The 24,899-nt window shown below is 41.3% G+C and overlaps 2 protein-coding genes and 1 long non-coding RNA gene across 4 annotated transcripts in view; 1 reads left to right on the forward strand and 2 right to left on the reverse strand.

Annotated features, from left to right (window-relative positions):
- pes (pescadillo) overlaps positions 1-8,529 on the reverse strand; it is a 42,587-nt gene extending 34,058 nt beyond the window's left edge. The window contains exons 1-4 of the mRNA XM_052032412.1: positions 8,341-8,529; positions 6,719-6,798; positions 5,420-5,573; positions 2,046-2,155 (exon numbers count right to left, since the gene is read on the reverse strand). Coding sequence (XP_051888372.1) covers positions 2,046-2,155; positions 5,420-5,573; positions 6,719-6,798; positions 8,341-8,364 — 368 coding nt within the window. The 5' untranslated portion in view covers positions 8,365-8,529. The remainder of the gene's footprint in view (positions 1-2,045; positions 2,156-5,419; positions 5,574-6,718; positions 6,799-8,340) is intronic.
- A 221-nt stretch (positions 8,530-8,750) lies between these two features.
- Positions 8,751-23,605, reverse strand: LOC127579550 (uncharacterized). The gene is made up of 3 exons (XR_007957697.1): positions 23,510-23,605; positions 14,317-14,444; positions 8,751-8,933 (listed from the first exon to the last, which is right to left on the reverse strand). It is a non-coding gene; the product is annotated as an uncharacterized LOC127579550 (long non-coding RNA).
- Positions 23,606-24,055: 450 nt separating this feature from the next.
- LOC127579300 (cytosolic arginine sensor for mTORC1 subunit 2-like) overlaps positions 24,056-24,899 on the forward strand; it is a 50,110-nt gene continuing 49,266 nt past the window's right edge. The window contains exon 1 of one of the 2 annotated variants that reach the window (XM_052032000.1): positions 24,056-24,308. Coding sequence is in view for 1 of the 2 variants with exons in the window: in XM_052031999.1 (XP_051887959.1) it covers positions 24,585-24,697 (113 nt within the window). In the remaining variant the exon portion in view is untranslated. Of the gene's footprint in view, positions 24,309-24,352; positions 24,698-24,899 lie in introns of those variants that run through there. The other variant, XM_052031999.1, reaches the window with a different exon arrangement.

Raw genomic sequence — 24,899 nt, forward strand, 5'->3', positions numbered from 1 at the left:
GGAATGGTGTAGATCTGCACTTCAGTCAGATTTTGGATTTTGAAAATTTTGGTTTACCTCTGATCTCAGCTCTAAACATTTTAATAAGTTATCAAATTACAATCATTTGGTTCCATTCTAATGCTTGGACTATACTTAATTTCCTCCCAAAATGCTTCATTTACCCCACATGACAGTTTACCCAATAAAAAAAACATACTACTGAAGGAATTCAAGGGGTCAGGTTGCATCCACAGAGGGAAATGGACAGTTGGTGTTTCAGGTCGAGACCCCTCACCTGGACTGAAAGAGTAGAGGGGAGATAGTCAGTATAAAGAGGCGAGGGGGAAAGAGGTGGAGCAAGGGCTGGCAAGCGATAGGTGGAGAGGTGATTGGCAGATAGTCAGGTGGTGGAGGGAAAGGTGGAAATAGTGACAGAGGCTGGGAGGTGGTAGGTGGAGGAAACGAAGAGCTGCAGATGATGGACTCCAATAGGAAAGGAAGGTGGAGCATGGAACCAAATAAGGGAGGTGGGGTGGGCAGATGGATAGAAAGAAACTGGGTGATAAAGGGCTGGATAGGTGTGTGCAGGAGGACCTGGGTATATCAGGAGGAGAGAGAAATGGACAGAGGGGGAGCAACTTAGCTGAAATTGGAGAATTCAATGTTCACGCTGTCGGGTTGTAGACTATCTAGGCATTATGTGAGATGCTGTCCCTCTAGTTTATGTTTGACCTCACCCGGGCTGTGTGGGAGGCTGAGGAAATTAAAATGGCTTGCAACTGGGAGCCTGGTGCACAGAACACAGGTGCTCAGCAAAGCAGTTACCTAGTCTGCCCTTGGTCTCACCAACATAGAGGTAACATCGAGAGCACCAAATGTAATAGAAAAGGTTGCAGAAGGTGCATGTGACTCTCTGCCTCATCTGGAAGGGCTGTTTAGGTCTCTGGATGGTGGTAAGAAAGGAGGTGTAGGGACAGGTATTGCACCTCCTATGATTGCAGAAGAAACTGCCGGGGGAGGGGTAAGGGATGAGCAAATCAGACAGTCACAGAAAATGTGGTCCCTGCGGAAAGCAGAAAGGGGTAGGGATGGGAATCTGTGACTGGGATCATATTGTAGCTGGTGAAAAAGTTGAAGAATGATATTCTGGATACATAGATTAGTGGGAGCTTTTTATGCCCAGATGGGAGATTGGGCTTTGGTGCAACATCTCATCTAAAAGACAGCATCTCTTACACTTCAACACTCCCTCAATACTGCACTACTGCCTAGATTTGTGTGCTCAGATCTCTGGAGTGAGACTTGAGCTAGGAACCTCCCAAATTTGATAAGGGACATTACCAATGAAGTAGGAAATATTATATTCTATATGTCCTTTCAGGTGAATGTTAAGATATTCCATGGCACTATTCTGAAGAGATGCAAGTCAGTTCTTCCCAGAGGTTGTTATAATCGTTCCCATCAGCCAATGTCAGTAAAATAGATTTTGTGGTCATAATTTAATTGCTATTTCTGTTTAATACAATGCTTCCCTCAATACAGTAGTGATCATAGTTATACTTCATTGGCTGTAAAATGCTTCAGGACACCACCACTCCATAGTCATTTCAGAATGATTTCATTAAATGCTATAGCTGACTGAGAAACGTACTAATTTCTCTATAGCACATATCAACTTATTGCAAGTTTCAGTGCCACAAATAAAAAAACATTTGGAAATGTAAGCAGCAATTCCTGAATTTCTCAAGTTCCTCCAGGGTAAGATTATTAAAATGTGTAAAAGAAATACAAAGATAGGAGATACCCATAACTATTTAGCTGCATCCAAAAATATTTGGAAGAGTGTTAAAATGTTTAGGATATCCTAATGTATTTATTTAGCCTATTTTTGGATGCAGCTGAATAGTTATGGATACCCCTAATCTCTATTTTTTGTTACACATTTTAACAATCTTTTATTGTGCTTAATATATCCGACAGTAAAGGCTTACCTTAAGTCATATTTAATGCATAACAGAAACAGACTGGACTTAATGAACATCAATAGTTTCCTCACAAATTACCTTTCTTTGACAATATGATCCAGCTTATATACAGGTTTATTGTCCTTGAGCCTGTTAACTGTATTCCATTCTGCTTTTCCAAAGGCCTTACGGAGTTTACGAACAAATACCTGAAAAAGCATAACCAGGTATCACAGCTTTTCTTTAACAATTTATCCCAAATGTTAAGTTTCCTTCAAAATGGATAACAGAACACACTAATGCCTATTTTAAAGAAATCAGATAAATAAATTTTCATTGAAATGTAAGTTGAAGAAAATGGAAATAAAGCAAATATATTTTTGGCACAATATTAGTGACGAAATTTGTTTCTAGAGAAGCTTAATCATTTTGCTGTTTAAGTAATTGCTTTTATTTGCACAGGTCTTTTTAAAACAAAACTACGAGAGAGATCTCTTTTCCTGTTAAATTTCAGAATAATCCAACATCATAAACTATTAGAGCAACTAACTAAATTATAGAAGGCATGACGCCCAGAGTCAAAGGATTGGAGGTGTGGCGGGGATGGTGAATACGGAGGCAATAGAAGGCTGAACAAGAAGAATAATAGGCAATGGAGGGATTTAGTCACAGGGATGAAAACAAATTTTAATTATTGAGACCAGGACCTAATGTAGTACAGGAACAATAGATGAGCAGGACTTGAGGCAAAGTAAGATACAGATAGCAAAGTATCAGAAGCATCATGGTTTACACAGGAGAGAGGGAGGTTAACCAGAGTACCAAGTCTGGAGGCGACAAAGGCATGGTTGAGGGTTTTAGCAGCAGTTTTGATAAAGTAGGTCTCAAACAAATGACGTTAAAGTTAAATTGACAGCCTTCCTGATGATAGTTATATGTGATTAGAATCTTAATTTGGAGTTGAATGGTATACCGAACATGTTCAGAGTCTGATTTTCACGGCCACTCTGTCAAGGTGAATCAATGAAATCAGTGGTGGTGATAAAAAGTTTGTGGCAGGGGTGATAATCATTGACAAGACTGTAAGTGATTAACTAAGGATAACTGCACCTCATCCAAGACCGATTTCAGGCAAGCAGTAAGTGGGATAAAATTTAGAATATCAATTATAACTGTGAGCGCACTCTGGTGAGAAAGTTGACTCTTTAAAAAGAAATGAGTAACATTTCTAAGAAATGAAATACATCTGAAAAGAAAGAGGAGCCTGGGAGCAACAGCATAGGAGTGGCAAGCAAAGCCTTTATTGTAGATGTTCTGATGAAGATGGTTGAGTAGAATTAAGTAAGAGCAATCTCACTGAACTAGCCCCAATAAAGACAAAGGAAAAGGTGATTAGGTTGATCATCTCAAAGGCTGCAAAAGCCAAGGAGGGACAGTAACTAATCAGAACGTTTTCAATGTTTCATCTGGTTGAATTATCCATATGTTCAAGAACAAGAGGAGAAAGTTGAAGAAGAGCAATTGTTTGCAAAGATGAAGAAATCAATATTTTTTTGTAGGTAATTTTGAAAGGGATAAGGATGATGAAGAGGGTATCATTTACAGTTTCATCTGGCATAGATGACAGGTGGTAGAAGCTGGGCAATGGTTCATTGTGATTCGGATAAAATGGATGGGACAAGTTTACGGAGGGCTTTATGGCAGACAGAGAAAATAGAAAAAGGCACAAAGTTGTGGCTAGAACAGGTAGTGGAAGGAAGAATGCAGATGAATGATGGTCCAAATCTTAGCAACAGATTTACAAGCTCCTCATTTCTGCGGCAGAGGAAAGGGATCTCGGGAGACAGATGCCACGAGTTTGTTATAAATTTGATTCCGAACAAGATCTTGGAACAGCTAACAGTTGAGGGAGACAAATGTAAGCACAATGGATATTAGAAATTTTTAGATATTAAATGAAAAATGTGCAAGTGAAGAAAACCAAAGTTCACATTTCTACAAAAACAAGTAATATTTTAAGAAAGCACTTTTTCTCATTTACAGGAATACCACAACTGCTTTAACACACTTATGAACAATCCTAGAATGCCTGAAGAATACAAGAGCAATAAACAGTTAAAATATAAATTACAGCTGTACTTTGAATAGCATACCGATTGATTTCTCAGTATCATATGAAAGTAGAAAACTTGGTATCTAAAAATCACCTGCCTGCCACATGAAAAAATTGCCTGCCACAAGGAACACAAGAAATGCTGCCTACACCTTCCAACATAAAATGTTACATTGAAAAACATTCAAAGGATGAAGAGAAGTTGTTTTCTGCAAGTAACTTAATTTAAAAGACATATGCAAAATGGGCTTTTATGATTTTATCCCAATTACTATTTGAAGTGCAGAACAGCCCAAAAATCCCAAAAGCTGATGAATAACAATAAATTTTAGATTCTTTTAGCTCACTACAGGTAGCAAACAATCTAAGCACTTATGCAGAAGGTTCACAGGTGGTGATGAGTCGGCCTACCAGAGTGAGATAGGACACATGGTTGAGTGGTACTGCAACAACAACCTCTTGCTCAACGTCAGTAAAGCTAAACTAATTGTTGACTTCAGGAAGGGGAAGAAGGGCAGACATGCGCCAGTCTACATTGGTGGATCAACGGTGGGGAGGTTCAACAACTTTCCAGGACATTAACATATCAGATGATCTGTCCTGGGCCCAGCATATAGATGCAATCACAAGGAAGGTGTGCCAGAGTCTTCATTTTCTTAGAAGGTTAAGGAGGTTCAGAATGTCACCAACATTCTAACAAACTTCTACAGATGTACTGTTGAAAGTTTCTGGACTAGTTACATCACAGTCCAGTACGGTAATTCAAATGCACAGAATGCAAGAAGCTGCAGAGAGTAGTGGACTCAGCCCAATACAACACAGGCACATCCCTCCTGACTATCGGTAGTATCTACACGAGGCCTACCTCAAGAAGGCAACGTCTATCATCAAAGGTGATCACCATTCGAGACATGCCACCTTCTCACAGCTACTATAGGGCAGGAGGTACAGAAGCCTGAAGTCCCACACTACCAGGTTCAAGAACAGCTACTCCGCTTCAACCATTCGGTTCTTGAACCAACATGCACAACCCTAATCACTACCTCATTACAGCATTACTATGACCACTTTGCACTAGAATGAACTTTTTTTTTGTTCTAATGTGTTCTTTCTTGTAAAAATTGTGCATAATTTATATTCATATATTATAATTTATATAATTATGATTTATATTTACTTTATGGTTTTCTTGTAAATGTTGTGTATCTGATAGTATGTCACTGTGATGCTGCCTCAAGTAAGTTTTTCATTGCACCTGTGCACACACATATTTGTGCATATGATAATAAACTCAACTTTGACTTTCTAAAACACGCACATATCATATTATTCATTTAAGAAAATTAAATACAAAACTTACTTTATACTCACGAAACTTGGTCACAATGGGTTCATGCAGTAAAAACTTTATATCTTTGATAAGATAAAAAGTACGTGGAGCTGTTGAACCTTTGTTAACCTTCTTCTTGTGCTTGGGCTCATGAGGATAAATACCCTTCAGAATGCATAATCGCCTATTAAAAATAAAAGGCATAATGGATATAGCAACTATTTTTAGGAACAAATGTTAATAACCTGTTTCATTAAACTTTTTGTTTGGATGAGCATATGCCAGATTTTTTCTACTGAAACCCTCATTCAGGTCTTTACCTCTGGACTTGACTATTGCTCGCTAGTAGCATCCTCATTTTCAGGAAATTTGAACTCATTCACAAATCCACTAACTGCAGTCTAATTTGCATTAAATCCTATTCACCCATGCTGATTTTCACTGACTCCTGTAGCACCCTTAAACCTTTCATCCACATTTTAAAATTCCTCCAAACCCTTATATTCCCAATTTCTATATCTCACCCAGAGACTTGAAGTGACGATTCTCTGACTCATTTAGGGCACTGCCTCAAGCTGGCAACATCTATCAAAGATCCCCACTATCCGGGCCATGCTACTTTTTCGCAGCTACTATCGGGCAGGAGGTACAGAAGCCTGAAGTCCCACACCATCAGGTTCAAGAACCGCTATTTCCCTTCAACCATTTGGTTCTTGAACCAACCAGCAAAATCCTAATCACTACAGTTTAGCAATGTTATGACCACCTTGCACTAAAATGGACTTTGTTTTTTTAGTTCTAATTGTGTGCTTTCTTGTAAAAATTGTGTATAATTTTATGCTTTTCTTGTGAATGCTGCTTATATGATGCTATGTGCCTGTGATCCTGCTGCAACTAAGTTTTTCACTACACCTGTGGATACGTATACTTGTGCATGTAACAAGAAACTCAACTTTGAACCAAACATAAGGTGTACTAGGATACACCTGCCACAGGTTATCGGATAAAATTAGAGATACAATTGTACCAGAAACTCGTTTTCAAAAATTCTAAGATGTTTACCAGAGCTGTCAACCAAAAAGCAAAGTACAAGTAATTTGTGCACCTATACTTGATCGATTGCATCAACAATGCAGACTCAAGGAAAATATCCCTTGAGAAATAAAATAACAAATAAAGCAGTTTTGATTGCGTCTTATGTAAGATGAACTATCTTACATTATTAGAGTAAAACAGTGCCACAGCTGCGGAAGCAAGCCAGTACATAATGCAATTCTCACAACAAATCACTTTGAAAGATGTAATCCATTCTAACAGGTAATATCTCACCTGAAATCCGCAAGACTCAGTTGCAACTTCTTCCTGGCTTTATTTCTAGTAATATAGTTCGTAGCTGCTCCTCTTTCATACTAATGGAAAAAGAAATGAATGTTTTATTTGTTACAGTATACAAATTATGATTTTGCTTGGTGGAGGTGGAACCATGAAGTGGCAGCACAGAGTCCCTGACAGCAACAGGGGTGACAGTACATGGTGAAGGCAGATCACCTGGATTCAGCACTGGAGGGGGGTGGGGGTGGGGAGTCAACAGGTTACAGCAACCTGTGGGGTGGGGAAGGGGGTCCATTCGTCACAGCAGCAGGGGAGCGACGACTGGAGTTGGGGGTGTACTGGTTACAACCTGGTTAGAGAGAGAGGTCTGATGGGTCATGGTAACGGGAGGGGGAATGGGTGACAGGGAAGGGGGTGGTGGGGGAGGTCAGGGTGATGGGGAAGGGGCAAGGGTGATGGGGAGAGGGTGGTGGGGAAGGGGGTGGTGGGGAAGGGGGTGGTGGGGAGAGGGTGGTGGGGAGAGGGTGGTGGGGAAGGGGGTGATGGGGGAAGGGGGTGATGGGGGAAGGGGGTGATGGGGAGAGATTGGTGGGGGAAGGATTGGTGGGGGAAGGATTGGTGGGGGAAGGGGGTGGTGGGGAAGGGGGTGGTGGGGAAGGGGGTGGTGGGGGGAGGGTGGTGGGGAAGGGGGTGATGGGGAGAGATTGGTGGGGGAAGGATTGGTGGGGGAAGGGGGTGATGGGGGAAGGGGGTGATGGGGGAAGGGGGGTGGTGGGGAAGGGGGGTGGTGGGGAGAGGGGGGTGATGGGGAGAGAGGGTGGTGGGGAGAGGGGGTGGTGGGGAAGGGGGTGGTGGGGAGAGGGGGGTGATGGGGAAGGGGGTGGTGGGGAGAGGGGGGTGATGGGGAAGGGGGTGGTGGGGAGAGGGGGGTGATGGGGAAGGGGGTGGTGGGGAGAGGGGGGTGATGGGGAAGGGGGTGGTGGGGAGAGGGGGGTGATGGGGAAGGGGGTGGTGGGGAGAGGGGGGTGATGGGGAAGGGGGTGGTGGGGAGAGGGGGGTGATGGGGAAGGGGGTGGTGGGGAGAGGGGGGTGATGGGGAAGGGGGTGGTGGGGAGAGGGGGGGTGGTGGGAAGGGGGTGGTGGGGAAGGGGGTGGTGGGGAGAGGGGGGTGATGGGGAAGGGGGTGGTGGGGAGAGGGGGGTGATGGGGAAGGGGGTGGTGGGGAGAGGGGGGTGATGGGGAAGGGGGTGGTGGGGAGAGGGGGGTGATGGGGAAGGGGGTGGTGGGGAGAGGGGGGTGGTGGGAAGGGGGTGGTGGGGAGAGGGGGGTGATGGGGAAGGGGGTGGTGGGGAGAGGGGGTTGATGGGGAAGGGGGTGGTGGGGAGAGGGGGTTGATGGGGAAGGGGGTGGTGGGGAGAGGGGGTTGATGGGGAGAGGGGGGTGGTGGGGAGAGGGGGGTGGTGGGAAGGGGGTGGTGGGGAAGGGGTCCCAGCGACCGGACGGGTGTCCCTCCCCACGGCAACCGATTGAGAAGGGGGTCCCGGTCACAGTTCACGAGTTCAGCCCCGGTGCCACCGCCAGTCCGACCACCCCCGCCGCAGCCCCGAGACCCAACCAACCTTCTTCTTCTCCAGACCTCCCATGTTGTCGCCGCCGCCGCCGCCAGGCTCCGCACATGGGCAGCAAGGAAGGACCCCAGGCTTTCCACAGCCAGTCGCCGCCGCACCCGAAACTCGGTGAGCTGCACTGTTGAATTCAAGGATAATTTTGACTGTTTTATTTAAACTAGCCGTGCGTATTGCTCTGAAATAAAATCGGCTGTGGTGAATTAATGACAGGCAGTCCGTGGGTTGCACGCTGGCCCTGGTGGATGACGTCGGCTGTGGGGAGTTGTCCCGTCAGACGTGAGTGAGCTGCTGCAATGTTGACCGGTGTCTCCGCTGTTGTGGTGGAGAAAAATGTTAACACCGCTGAATGTATCGATCTAATGACACCAAGAATACACAAAGCTTTGCACTGTGTTTTTCTTTTCGTAGATATATTTTATTATGAATAAAGTTTATTTTTGCAATTAAAAACACTGCAGAACAAAGTTTCTTCAAGTTGTTTCATGGGGATTGTGAACAGTTTCCACCTGTGGCCCAGACGCATTACTGCCTTTCGTTTTTCTACTTCACCCTCCAAACCCTAAACTTGAAAAGAAGTGCAGATGCTGGAAAACAAAACGTTGGAAACACTCAGCAGGTCAGGTAGCATTTGGTATTGGTTTATTATTGTCACATGTACCGAGATACGGTGAGAAGCGCTTGTTTTCAGAACATCCAGACAAATCGTGCCATACATCGTGGAATGATAGTAAACCAACAATGGCCAACATTAATGAACTAATATATAATTTACAAGTTTTATCTGTATACTGAAATGATCTGAAATGATGACTGCCAGGAAAAGTATCTAGCCATGGCTATTAAGGGAAGTTACAGATGGTATTAGATCAAAGGAACCCCTCATGAGAAACATAAAAAAAGACTAAAAGCTTCTATTGATGCGTAAAAGGTAAAATATTAACTAAAGATAGTATGGATCCTTCATAGACTGAGACAGGGGAAATTATATTGGGGGATAAAGAAAATGACAGAGAAATTAAACAATTATTTTGTGTCTGAAAGAAGATACATAAAAAATGCTGGAAATAGTGAAGACTACAGACCTAGAATGAATGAGGATTCATTTAGCATTGTGATTCCATCACAATCTTCTAACTTGTTTTGTAGGTGGTACATAAAGACCACATTTTGCTCAGTATCCAACATCCAACGTGCTCTCTCTAGTCAGTTTGGACTTTCCTAGTCAGTAATGATCCCATTGACAGTAATGTACTTGGAAATTCTGTTGTTGAATGTCAGAGGAAGAGGTACGGCTCTTTCTTATTAGACAGACTAGAGAATTTGCCCAAATAATGGACTTCATCTTTATCTTAATCTATTGAGATAATTAAATAACCACAGTTGAACCTCCAGAGAGAGAAAACTAAAAGTTTTCTAAAGATTCCAGATCATAATCAAATAAAATCTTAGTGTCATAGAGTTATACAGCATGGAAACGGCCTGTTGGCCCAAGTTCGTCCATGCTTACCAAGTTGTCTACCTGAGCTAGTCCGATTTGCCTGTGTTTGGCCCATATCCCTCTAAACCTTTCCAAGCACCTGTCCTTTCAATATCCTCCATATATATAACATTACAGTAGTCACTTGAATATGTTACATGCCATTTCCCACACAGTTGTTCTCACTCTTTCCATTCCCTCCCAGGGTCATGGAGACACAAGAGACTGCAGATGCCAGAATCTGGAGCAACAAACAATGTGCTGGAGGAACTCAGAGGGCCATGCAGCATTTGTGGGAGGAAAGAAATTGTCGATGTTTCAGGTTGAAACCCTGCATCAGGACTCAACACATTGTTTGTTGTTCCCCCCAGAATCATAATGGGTTCCCATCTTCCAGCCCAACATCTTCAATGTTCAACAGATTACCCACAACCATTTTTATATTTACCAATGCAACACCATACACATCTTCTCCTTCCCCTCTGTCCATGGTTCAAAGGGACTATTCCCACTGGGAAACTCTAGCTTATTCCCCCATGACCATTGACACAACTTCCCAATGGCAGCTTCCCATGGAACAACAGGAGATGTGATATTTGCTCCTTACTTCCCTTCTTATCATCAAGGACCCAATCACATTTCCCAGATCAAACACTGATGTATTTACACTTTATTGTATTTGCAGCTCTGCACCAGGGAGACCAAATAAAGATTTGGTGACCACTTTGTAGAATTTCTCTGTTCAGTCTGTGGGAACAAGTTCCAGCTACTTGCAACTTTAACTCCCTGCTCCTCTCCAATTCTGATTGTTTTGTTCTCAGCCACCTGTATTGTTCAACAATTTCATATTCTGCTACCCTCAATAACATCCCCATTATTCCAATCTTTCATTTGTTTCCTTACCCCTTTGGCAACCTCTTTGCTTTGAACTATTATTCCTTTGGTCATTTAATCTCTCATACTCAACTGTATCTTCCCAGTAGCTTTCTCCATTTCTTCACCCTTTATTTGTATTTCTGAACTTGCTCTGTTGACTTGAAGTGTTTATTCTGTTTGCTTTTCTATGGATGCTACATGAGCTGTTGAATACTTACAGCAAACAGAGGTATTTTGGTTTTGAATTTGATACATATTCACTTTGTGAATCCATCTGAGTAAAGGCAAACAGGGACCAGAAGGCATATAGGATATCATTTCAAGACACATAAGTGATATGAGACACCAATAATTACAAATGGTGAACATACTGAGAAAGGGATTTAAAGGTTGAGACAAGAGTACAGTTAAAAGTAGTAATACATTTTTGACGTTAGGGTCAGATTGCATTGACAGGCCATCTAAGTTTCGTTCTTTCAATTTACAATCTTATCGGAAGCCCTTGATGTATTGCTGCCTGTGAAGTTCTTTCGAAACAGGTATTTGAACAGTAGCACAAACTTTTCATTTACTCTTTCGGTCATAGTGCTAACTGAACAATACTGGGTTGAGTAAATTACAGCAAAATTGTTATCACCAGAGTTTTTAAAACCATTGATGAGAACCAATTAGTCTCTTAGCTCATCTCTTGTGCAATGACTGGTCTCTGTTCATTTGCTGGATGGTTCTTATTTTAATTAATTTCTGGAATCAACTTAGTTTGCACGTCTAGGACCAAGAAAGAGCTTGCCAGTTATAGTTTACTAAAGGAGTGTTTGCCCCAACGCCTTACACAGTAAAACCACAATATAAATGCCCGAATTTAAAAATAGTTTGCTTTCCCTATCAGTCTCCTACTCTACAAATCACACACCCCTTACTGTTTTAAAAATATAAACCTGATTATATTGTGTTATTTTATTTAAATTCATTTTAATGCAGCTTTAGACAATATTGCAGTAAAATAAAATCACTGTTGTTGGGAACTTTGAATTTTTATTAATTGAATCAACCCAGAAATGAAAAGCTAAATTGTGTTTTTTTGAGAAATGTGCAGCAAATAGTGTTGTGGTGTTGGTTTGGGTGGGGAGGGAAAGGTGACAGCCCTTGTGTCTGTGGGTTATGACTTTCCATGTGGAGTCCCAAAGAGGTAATTTGAGATCTCAGCGCACAGTCAATAAAGGCACAGAGAAAAGGAGGAAGCACATGCTAAGGATGCTAGGGAAACAAGTCACGCCATATTCTGGTTCATTCTTTCTAACCTTTAACAATCTAGCAATATAGGGAGAGGATTGAAAGAAAATTAGCATGAATGGCTTCTCAATATAAAGTGGATAAAATCCAGGACTTTTATGAACTTTATATATTCTCATTTTCCTTGTTATTTTGTTTCCATATAAAAGGCGCATTTCCCATAATTTATTCTGTCCAGAGCATGTTGTTTAATGACATATGTGGGAGTGTACTCCAACGATCTTTATAACTGTGTAACATTGTTTACTAGGACTGTTTAAAACTTGCAATATTGTGATGTTCTACTGCCATCTTGTGGCTCTGGGTATAACAACCAACACAATTAGCCATTCATCAATGTAATTGCAAGCATTCATGAATAGCAATTCATGGGATTTTTTTCTCCAACCTGTACACCTTCTTAAGTTTGAATCTCATAGATTTATCATTTTTGTAAATATCTTGAGGAAAACAACATGAAATGCTATTGTATTTGTTGATTTCCTCTTTGGAGTTTTTCCCACCTGCACTGAGAGCCTGTGATTTTGTGGATAGAGAAGAAAATGAAACTGGATGTAAGCTTGTTTGTATTGGGTCTAAAAATGCCATATTCCTTTTGTGGATTTCACAATTGCCCCTATGGGTATTCCTGTGGGAGGTGAAACCAACTATACCAAGAAGAGGACTTCGTAGCCTCCTCTTCCAGGGAAAATATTCAACAAGTTCCCTGGCAAAGAAAGATGGAACATCAGCCTAATTCTAATGAAACCATATGTCTGGAAGCCTTGATTTCTTACATTTGGACCTGATTACAAGAGACTACAGCCTCAGTGGCCACTTTTGAAGTCATGCACTGATTTCCTCCAGGATCTTCAGGTGCAATGAACAGCCAGTGTAAAGCTAATTGGACAGGAGGAATAGGCTGTCTTCTCTCAGGAATAAAGCAGCCGGAATATGATAGATGTAGAGGTCACAGTCTTTTGTTGGTCTAGGGCACATTTCCAGAACTTATTGATCCTCCAAGTTTGATTTTATATTGTTTTGTTAATGTCTAAACTTCTACAAACAAAGTCAAGGAGACCCACAGCTGCAGGAGCAGTTAGTATTATGCTGGTTGGAATCCATTTTACTTGAAAATTTGTCTATGCTTTTACTGCAAGGCCAAAATTTAATTTCTCAGTATGGGAAAATTCTGAGACAAATTTCAGTCAAAAAAAAACCTTTTGTTATAAAGCAACAAAAATTTTCCTTTACATAACATTTTAATGTAGTAAAAAACGTGTTCACAGAATTGTAATCAAAATATGACACTGGCCCACATAGGAGCTATTAAACCAGCTGGCTAAAAGCTTGATTAGAAGCAGGTTTTAAGGAATGCCTTATTAGAAGAAAGAGAAGGAATGTGGTGGAAAAGGTCTTGGGAGAAATTTCCAGAGCACAGGGCTTTGTCATCAGCAAGGAGCAATTAAAATAACGGATGCACAAGAGTGCAGAATCAGAGGTGGATATTTTGAAATATTATGGGCGTGGGAAAGGTTATGAAAAAATTTAAAAATAAGAACAAGAATTTCAAAATGGAAGCTTTGTTTAACCTGGAACCAATTTGGGTCAACAAGCACAATGGTGGTGGGATCCATTAGGAATTGAAACGACGTGGGAGTGTTTTCTAAAGATGCAGATGGAAGATTGTAGGTCAGTAGGGTGCTGGACTAGTCAAGTTAGGAATTAACAGAGAAAGATGTGTTTCAGCAATAGGTGATCTGAAGCAGGAGTGGGGTACGGCGATGTTATGAATGTGATCTTAGTGATGGCAACAATGTATGATTGGAAGCTCTTCGTATGGTCAGAGATGACATCGAGGTTGCATGTAGATTAACTTGGTTTCAGAAGAGAGAATAATGATGTAAGGTAACCAGGCAATTATTTGGGTATAAGACTTCAGCTCGAAGAAGAATTTAAGTTGCTAAATAGCATGCACCAATGTGACTACACATCATACTAGTACAATAAGAGACTGCTCCTGTTGTTATTCTCAAAATGTACATTATTATAAGGGGCCAGCAGATGATCTTACTGAATAAAATTAGTGTATGTGCACACTTCATGTGGTCATAGTTCAAAAGACATTGAGGGATTACACTTTGTATTGAACACGGATGACGGAATGGTGTGATGATTAAAGGAAAATACTCTGACTTTTTTGAATGATATTTTAGAATTTAAAATGCAAGGATTTTTTAGCACACTGTGTAACCTTTGGATCTTGGAAAATCAGTGTCTGTTCAAATTATAGGTCTAAAGTGGCATTTCACATTCACTGTAGCAGGACATTCCAGTACTACCTTTCAGATTGTTCAGGGGTCCTGCTACATTCCAGCAGCTACGAATGATTTTTATGTTGTAAAGGCAATGCCTTTGTGACAGCATCCTCCATATTTAACCAAGTGAATGAAGTACAGGAATGTTCTGGCTATAGAAAACAGGAATTAAAATAAAGCTAACAAAAAACAACATCTTATGAAAAGAAATAACACTATTAGAACATATTCTTTTTCACTGATGGGATTAAACAGAATCCTGAAAATATAACAGGTACAAGTATTTTTTTTGCATAGAAAGTAATACCGAATGTCAGACAATTTCACAGACTGGCAGAATACTACTGACATTGAATGCAGATTATACCATTATTTTTGTGTAAATTTACCAAATGAAATATACAGTTTGTGTGGTTTATAGAGCCCAGAAGGCTTCTTGATTTTTAAGAGTTTTACCAATTAAATACTACGATTGGGGACATGAGACAGAGCATCAGACTTGGCTTTACTGTACTGCAAAGGTATGTTTGGTTGTTGGATGGCACAGTGGTGCTGTAGATAGCGCAGCTATCTTACAGGTCCAGCAACCCAGGTTCGATGTTGGCCTCTGTTACTGTATGTGTGGAGTGCATATGTCCTCCTTGTGTTTCCTCCAGATCCTCTGGCTTCCTTCCATATTCCAAAGACATGCTGGTAGTAATGCTAATTGGTTACAGTAAATTGCCCCAAGTGTTGGTGGCTGATGGGAGAATTGGGGATGTTATAATGGGCCTATGTAAGAGAATACATCACAGGAAAATAAGTGGAGAATGGGATTAATGGGCTTCTTTGAGAGTTAATGGGCCAAGTTCTTTGTCGTATGAAATTGTATCATAAGGAATTCCGAGGGAAAATACCAAAGCAGATCATTCAAAACAAAAATTAGACTTTTTTAAGAAAATATCATTTTGTGTAATGGTAAATTAATAATTTGAATGAAGCCATATGTCAAGTGTAGTGTAATTTTGAAGAATGGGTGACTTTGAATGTGTAATTCCCAAAGGTTTGTCCTTCATTCATGTTTCCGTCACCTCCTGTCCCTGACTATGTGATAATCTGGCATCTGATTGTTCAGAAATCCTGATGGTTCAGTATCCGGAAGATGAACGGGGTCTAGAGTGCAAGTAGGAAGTGTGGCCAGAGCCAGGGTTTGAAGTGCGGCCGGGGCCAGAGTCTGGACGATGGGTCTGGTGCGTTGCCAGAGCTGGGGTCATGATCCGCAACACTGGGGTCAGTAATGTAGTTAGATTTGTGGCTGGAGAAGGTATACAGAGTGCTAGTTTACTTCCTGCTCCCTTTAAACTCACTGGAATCGCTGGATGGATGGTAAATATGGACTTTGTCAGAAATGCAACATATTAAAAAAAAGAGAAATAAAAGTATTTGGGTATTAATAGGAGTAGCATCCAATAGTCTGGAAAACCTGCTAGTCCAGTACCAAAAAAATGCCAAGGGTGCCAGATTATCAAAGTTTCCTGCATTAATAAGAGATTGATTTCCGCGAACAGACAGCATTATCTCTATTATTGTATCATGTGTCCTGACTAATAGAACCAGGTAGGCCTTAGTCATCTAGAAGACTGCATAATTGGGAGAGGACACTTTGTAATGTTAATGGTCAGTACAGCCACTTCTGTGTCACATTAGCAAGACATTTGCACATTGCTGGCAGGATATATGCATGCCCTGTGCCCAATTATGTGGGTGATTCAGTACCCATCTCATGGAAAGAGGAGGTCACATTTGAGGGGTAGCAAGATTCCTATCAAGTTTCATAAAGTTAGAGATTATGCTTCTGCCTAAATTCCAAATTGCATTTTCCATTAAAAGTTGTGTTGCCCTTTAAAGCTGCATCTTCAATTGGGCTTGCATCTGATCCTGAGACAACTGGCTAATCCCTTGGTGCTGAGCATGCCGAGAATTTATAGATTATGGGAAGCTGGATACATGGATGCATTCCATGTGCACATCAGCTGTATGCTGCCTGATTAAGCCTGATTAAAAGGGTGGAAAATCAAAGAATTTACGTAGTACCTTATATCATCCATGATTTTAGGTACTGTGCATGGCAAGATTTACATTGCAATGAACACAAAATGCTGGAGGAACTCAGCAGGTCAAGCAGCATCTATGGAGGGAAATGAACAATTGAAGTTTTGGGCTGAGACCCTTCATCAGGACTGGAAGGGAAGAGGGCAGAAGCCAGAATAAAAGGGTAGGGGGAAGGGGAGGAGCACGAGCTGGCAGGTGATAGGTGAGTCCAGGTGAGAGGGGGAAGGTAGGTAAGTGGGGGAGGGGTTTGAAAGGGAACGATGTGAGAAGCTGGGAGGTGATAGGTGGAAGAGGCAAAGGGTTAAAGAAGAAGGAATCTGATAGGAGAGGATAGTAGGCCATGGATTAAAGGGAAGGAGGTGGGCAGGTCATGAGGGCAGGGGAGGGGAAAGAGAAGGGGCCACAGGAATGAGGGAAGACAAAGGGGGAGGGGGAAATTACCAGAAGAGAAATCAATGTTGATGCCGTCAGGTTGGAGACTACCAATACGGAATATGAGGTGTTACTCCTCCAACCTGCATCTGGCCTCAAAGTGCCAGTAGAGGAGGCCATGGATAGACATGTCAGTATGGGAATGGGAAGTGGAATTGGGGCAGCATGGTAGCGTAGTGGTTAGCGTCGCTGTCTGTAAGGAGTTTGTACGTTCTCCTGTGTCTGTGTGGGTTTCCTCTGGGTGCTCCAATTTCCTCCCACATTCTAAAGACGTACGGGTAGGTTAATATGGGTTTAAAATGGGCGGCGTGGACTCGTTGGGCCGGAAGGGCCTGTTACCACGCTGTAAATAAAATTTAAATTTAAAATTTAAAACTGGCTGACCACTGGGAGATCCTGGCTGTTGCGGCAGACGGAGCATAGGTGCTCGATGAAGTGGTCCCCCAATCTGCATTGGGTCTCACCGATGTAGTGGAGGCTGTACTGAGAGCACTGGATGCAATTTTACATTGCACTGTGTATGGAGCCAGAACACACACGATACCTTTTCATTTAATAGGAATGTAATAGCAATACTTTCTTATGTGATCTATTGATGAGTGATTTGTTAAATATGGATGAAATGTCCTTGACAAGCACTTACAGCTGTTTCAAATGATAATACGTTACAATCAACTGACTAAAAAGAACAAAATACTTCTGGTATTACCTTAATTCATTTTTAAAGGGATCAGTGACAGTGAATACAAAACATAAGACTACATAACTGGTGTAAGTTTCTTCTGTGGTTGCATGAATTGATCTAACTACACAAAGGCTTTTTCAAGACCATTGTATCTACTGGAAGCAGTTTGTATGCAGCAAAATATACTACACAGTCTCCTAAGGAATTAGTGTTTACTTTTGGCTGTTATTTACTAGATGATAAGAGTATTTTCAATATAGTCAAATCCTTTTGGATAAGGTAACAAAAGTTGCTTATAATGAGATTTTTTTTGTTGTATTTATTTAAGGAATCTGAGCATTTCTGACCAAGTCCATATTTACTGTCCATCCACAATTGTCCACAAGATGGTAGTGGTATGTCACCTTCTTGAACTGTAGTCCCGTGTTGTAACTTCAAAAGATTGTCACCTCATTTTTAGATACACCTCGTGCTTCTCCTGGCAAGTTCTTCTATACCACCCATTGAACTTGAATTGGTTCCTTAGCTTGATGATTGGTAGAAGGAGGGATTTGCTTAGTTATGGGGTTACATAATGTGGTAGGTATTGGGAATAATTATATGACTGCAATAAGGTCAAAACAGGTTTTGATATTATAACATGAAATTAATTATTCTAAATCAGATTTGTTTTATATTATGAAAAAAGTCAGAAATGTCATATAATATTTTAGCTTTGATAGTGTTATTGCTGGGTGAAAAATAAATGGGTAGTTTAGTGACCCATTTCTGAACATTAAACATTTCCAATTAAAGCTGTAAGGTACAGATGAAATGTCTCAGAAATGTGTCCTATCCCCAAAATCTGGAGAACAAAATCAACAGCAGTATTCGTTATATTCCCCTCTTCAACAAAGTTTATGTAGAGGCTCTCAATGCAAGATTACTTGTTTGGCATCAAAACAAAATCAATTTATTTTATATAAATCTCTTTTTTTTTTGAGATATGGGCATTGCTACTAAGGCCAGCATTTACTGACCACCTTTGATTGCTCTTGAAAAGCTGATTCTGAAGTCATTGTGCTGAAATGCTGCAGTCTTTCACGTGAAGGTACTTCCACAGTGTAGTTGGGTAGGGAATTTCAGAATTTGGACCCAGTGTAGATGAAAAGATAGCTTATGATTCCAACTCAGGAGGAGGTGTTGATGTGAGAACATGCCAGTGGAGGTGTTCTCTTTCCTTGTTCTTCTTTATGTAGAGCTGGCTTGGGAGGTGCTGCTGGTGTGGTTTAGATGGAGCCAGTGTGTACTGGTGGTAGAGACAACAAAGGTGAACGTGCTAGCAATCAAGCAACTTGTACCATGCACTTAAGCTCACTGGTTGGTTTGAACAGCGTGGAAACCATCTGACAACTTTGTGGTTAATCATAGCCTGGTGAATGTAATGGAATTCCTGATACCCTCAAAGTTCAGGATAAGGGTAATGCTACACATTTTTATTGCGCCTTCTTAATCATCGAAAGAGAATGGTGGGCTTTCTCCTTAAACTCATGAGAGCTAAATAGGACTTTGGGTATTTTGATACAGAAGCAACAAAGAAATAGTGTTCTGTTTATGTCTTGTTATCTTGCTGCATTGGGCAAAACATTATCAATGAGTTTTACATTATAATTTTCAATGGAGGCAGATATGATAGAGGTGTTTAAGAGGCTATTAGATAGGCACATGAATATGCAGATAATGGAGGGATATGCACCACGTGGAGGCAGAATGGATTAGTGTAATTTGATATTATTAGTTTAATTGGTTTGGCCCAACAACGTGGGCTGAAGGGCCTGTTCCTGTGCTATGTTATGTTCTGTTCTATGATCTATGTGAGGTAGCAATTTCCTGCATTATTCTCACATCAAAATCAAGTGTCATTTTATAATCATTTACATTGTGATTTTTATTTTAAAACAACTACCCGCAGACATTTAACTTAAAAACAAAAAATAGCGAGGTGACCATTTAAAAAAGTTATTTACTACTTTACCTATGAAGTGCCCAACATTAGTACACCACATCCCTCTTCCCTTCCACCTAAACAACTTTGCTTTTTTCAGTTGTGTGTGTGTGTGTGTGCGTGTGTGTGGGGGGGGGGGGGGGGGGGGTGGACATGTATGGGATGGGTTGTAGGGCTATTAATTTTCAATAATTTCAGCAGATATTATTGACACATTGAAATCGGAGCTGGAACCCAATTGCTTCCCTCTTTACCTGAGCCTAGGAGCAGTACAAAAAGATCAAGCTTCACAAAGAGCCTTCTTCCTGTCTTTTTTGATTTATTGACAAGTGTAAATTATCTTGATGATCATATTAGAAAACAAGAGCTAATCTGGCAAGGTAAATGATCTGCTTCTTTCATTTTAAATTTGTGGTATTCATGAAACAAATTTGTTTTAGAATCATTGAATCATAGGTACAGCGCATAAACAGGCCCTTCAGCCCATCGAGTCCACGCTGACCATCAACCACCCATTTACACTACTCGTACATTAATCCCATTAAAAAAATTCTCCTCACCTTCTCATCAGGGGGAACCTCCTGCTTCTCCACCCCCCCACCCCAAAATTCTACCACTCACCATCAGGGACAATTTACAGTGGCCAATTAACTTACCAACCCACACATCATTGGAAGGTTGGAGGAAACCGGAGCACCCGGAGGAAACCCACGCGGTCACAGGGAAAACTTGTAAACTCGACACAGGCAGCATTGGAAGTCACGATTGAACTTTCTTTTCAATCCTGAGAGTTTCAGGCTAGGAGTTTCTCATGAGGTCCGTTATTAAATGCTTTGCAAGTCCATATAAGTGATGATCATAATCACTCCTCTGACCCCTGCTCTAGTTCAATCTGCATTTTTTGAAGGGACCCAGTCCGTACAAATCCAAGGTTTCCCTAGGTTCAGGGTTTTAGAATAATGAAACTTTTTTAAGATGAATGAGACAAACACTTATATGGAAATGTAGTATTCCCAATCTTTTATCACCACACAAAGGCAGGTTGCATCAATTGAATTAATAATCAAAATATAATTGCTGCTCTGTATGTTGACTTGCTGTTTGATGAAATAAATAGCTTTAATATTTGCACCTGGTCTCAAAAGTTTATTTTAAGTTTCCATGACAAAAAATACAAGAGATATATGCATAACCATGTGTGAAAGACATTATATTTAGTTCACATGTCAAAGTGCATAGTTACATCTCCTTGGGCTTTGAAACCTGTATGTTATCCTCAACCAGAGACAGAGAGAAAAACGAAAAATGAAAAATCAACAGAACTGCAGATACTGGAAATCTGAAACAAAACAGAAAATGCTGGGAAAACTCAGCAGGCCAAGCAGCATCTGTGCAAAGAAAAGCAGAGTTAATGTTTCAGGTCAAAGACTCTTCCTACATCTGCAGTTTTTTTTGATTTTTTTTAATGTTCTCTCTGTTTCAATTCATGGTACAGAACCTTGCCAAGAATCTATTTGAGGTTCAAAGCTGCATATCCTATATGTGCAAGTGGTTCTGACTGTTTTATACATATTATCTGATGTAACTAAATTTTAAATCTACCCTAATGAAACACCTGGATGCAACGTTAATCAAACTTTCCATTCCTGTACTCATTTCAGGAACTATGCCTTAATTTATGCTCAGTGGTAATGGTACAGCTGCCGGATTCTACTTTTGATTCTGTCCATAGTTTTAAGGTTATATATAAATGACTTTTCTATTGGTATCCCTCACTTCTGTTACATTCATTTTTTTATATATGACTGAAAATCGGACCATTTTTCTTCTTAGACAGTCCTTTGGCTTCAAGGATGACATGCTTCCAGTCAAATGACGAGGACAATGTTGGAAGTCAAAACTGTAGCATCAAGACCTTAAATGGGGCCTTGATAACACAAATTTGACTTCTATTAATTTTCTAGTTTTCACAATGTTATATGTATCTGTTTTCTTATTTACAGTGGTTACCTGGGACAGGTGACAATTTGGCATATGACATTTTTCTTGTTTTTATTTCCAAACTTGTGTTCATTTCATGAAATTCTGATCCATCATTTCCCACATGCCTCCATTCCTGCATGGGCTGAAAATTTGTCCACTCCATTCAACTGACCCCACAAAAGCAGGCAGGATCAGTGTATAATTATTGGGTGTATCTACACAAGGGATGGGTCATTTAGCGCAAAATCTGAATACTTTGGATGCTGGACATCGGAAAATAAATACAGAGAATGTTGGAAGTACTCTGCAGGTTACACAGCATTTGTGGCCTTATATCAGAATCAGAAAAAAATTAGAAATAAAACAAGTTTTAAAATGTTGAGAAAATGGGGAAGAACACAAGGCAAGGACTATGGTAGGGCAGCAGACATGAGAGTTTAAATCAAAGAAGAAGGTGTAAAGCAAAGTTGGTTGGTTTTATGTTAAGCAAATGAAGAGTCTAGAGGAGTTGTAAATGGGAGTAGATTTAAATATTCTTGTGTAGTTTAGATCATTATCTGAAACTACTGAATTCATTATTCAATCCAGAAGATTTTAATATGTTAAACTGAAGGAAATACTGCAATGCACCTTCAGCCCACAATGTTTTTCCTCACCTCACCCACATCATTTTACTCCAATGTTGTTTCTTCTTCCTAGTTACTTACCCTATCCTGTTTTCCTATAGACTGCATGTAGGAGGACCTGGACAGCATCTAGTTTTGGGTAGTAAGTGGCAGGAAATGATCCACTTTAACAAGAGAGAGGATAATCATAAGTCAGAGACTTTCACAGTATTAGCATCACCAAGTTCTTTCACCAGTAACATTCTGGGGAATCTCCACTGACTGTAAAATTAACAAGACCAGCCACTGTATTAACTCAGCAACAAACAAGATGCTGGAGGAACTCAGCAGGCCAGGCAGCATCTATGGAGGGAAATGAACAGTTAACGTTTTGGGTCTGGAATGGAAGATAGAGGGGAAGTAGCCGGTATAAAAAAGTGGGGGGGGGGGGGGGGGGAAAGATGGAGCAAGAGCTGGCAAGTGATAGGTGGATCCAGGAGAGGGAGGGTGATAGGCAGATGGAGGAAGGAAGAGTGGAAATGACGACAGAAGCTGGGAGGCGATAGGTGGAGGCAACAAATAGCTGCAGATGATGGAGTCTGATAGGAAGAGAAGGTGGAGCATGGAACCAAATGAGGGAGGTGTAGTGGGCTGGTGGGAATAGTGGGGGAGGGGACCCAGTGGGAGTATTGTCTGAGTGATGGGCAGATGGCGTGGGTGGGGAAGGGGAAAGAAACAGAGTGATGGGGGCTGGGGTGAGTGTAGGAAGAACTGGCCCTGGTGAGATTCAGGGAAGTGCAGGAAACATCTCCTGTGAACCAACTGCTGAACTTTTGGGATTTTCAAATAGTAAGATGTCAGATTATCAGAGTTTTACACAGTAGTAGTTTTGGAAAAAAAAATCTAACATTTGATTGCTTAGATTTCTATTAGCCACTCATTCCCTTTGGCAGTACCATTTGTTAGTCCTCAATTCATTGACAAGTTAATTAATTGGACATCAGTAACAGTTAAGTAGTCACTTGAGCTCACTGTTATTTTTGGGCCTAACACATACTTTCAAGTATAGTACCCTTGAAGCGTGTTGCATTATCCACTGTGGAAACGTCTTTACGACGGCAGACATTTTCTGCATCACACACTAGTCATAGGAGGAACAGAGATGTTATCCCTCAGATCCTAAACGTTCAGTGGAAAACAAAATCCACAGGGCAAATCTACCAACTTTCCAGCATTCAGGAAAACTTCATTGTGAACTTTTGACTACCTTCCGTTCTCTTTTCAGGATAATAATCTCAAGCATACACTAGGGTCAGTAATTCCCGATAATTGTTCTCGATTTTTGTTTCTTGAGAATGAGAGCAATGTTTAGCAGTCTTGAAGTTAGAAAGCAGGTAATTAAGTTTTCGTTGAATTTATAGGGGCTGGTACGCCTACCTGGTTTATAGCCAGAACAGCAGTATTACATGACGATCAAAGCCCATTTCCCTATGGAACAATTCAGCGAGATCTCTAGTCTGCGTTGCTTATGAATCATAGCCATTCCACCTAATGACCTCCTGCCTCCCACTGTCCTGCCCCTGCACCGTTACCATTGGCTGCCTGACACGGGCATCTTCCTGACACCCCGCCTCTCCCTGTCAATCAGATAGCAGGGAGATTTTGATTGCCTGAAAGGATGATTTTTTGACTGTCAATCAACTAACCTCCCACACCTTCATATCCAACATAAACAGCACATCAATTTAAATGGTCTTATGATATTTCTTGTGAACTACTTGCAGCAGGATGCCAGGAATTAATCTTTAATTTAATCTTTAATTAATTCCTGGATAATTCTTAATGGTTGGAACCCCGATGACAGCCATTATTCTGAAGATTGGCCCAATGTGATCCAATTGCAATAAGACAACACTTGGCGGGGCTCAAAACAAACAAGCCCAAGGCTAAAAGAACATATGATGATTGCCCGTTGAAAATTCTGGCCTCCAAGGGAATGTCATAACTCAGAAACATCATAGGAACTACACTCGTACAAGTTTCTTTCCAATCATTCCCATGACAACTCTTTTCAGCACAGTTTGACAAGGCTTGTGGTCAAATTTTAATATTAGGTTAACTCTATTCCAGTCAAATAGAATCGAACCGGTTCAGGTCAAAAAGTCGAGGCTTTTTGAGCTTTCAGCACATTGTCGAGCTTGATTTTCTTCCTGTGTTCACACCAAGACAAAGAAAGGTTAGTGGGAGGAGCATTTCCTTAAAAAAAAAGTGTCTCGGAAGTGAGACATTGCCTGTTTAAATGGTAAACGCGAGGCAGCTTGGAATAGCAGCTTTATAGAGGATTGGACTCAGTTTTTGTCTGATGCAACAGCGCTTGTATCTGTCACAGCTCTCGTCGACCATTTACTGTGTGTGTTTTTTGGGTTGGAAAAATAGGAAATTCCAAGTAAACTGATGCCATTTGGGCGGGCGGAGCGCACTCCTTCCTACGGCTTCAGTGTGCGTGAAAGAGATGGACCTTCACATCCTGGAGCATCGGCTCCGGGTCACCAGCCTCAGTAAAGCTGGGCTGGAGCGCTACACGCACGGCCTCATCAAGCTGGTCTTCCTGCGGGACAGGACAAGGTAAAGGCCCGGTCAGCGGCGGCTCGGCCTGGCCCTGTTGCTGTCGGGACAGGACGGCCCCAGCCCAACACCTCGACCCGCTCCACTCCCGACCGCATGTCCTCCCTCCGGCTGGTTATCCCCCTCCTCATCCCGGCACGTCACGCATACTACACCCCCCCCCCCCGACCTTGCCACTCCCCTTTTCATTCCCTTCCTCGAC

This window comes from Pristis pectinata, chromosome 17 (genome assembly GCF_009764475.1).
Source record: "Pristis pectinata isolate sPriPec2 chromosome 17, sPriPec2.1.pri, whole genome shotgun sequence".
Taxonomy (NCBI): domain Eukaryota; kingdom Metazoa; phylum Chordata; class Chondrichthyes; order Rhinopristiformes; family Pristidae; genus Pristis; species Pristis pectinata.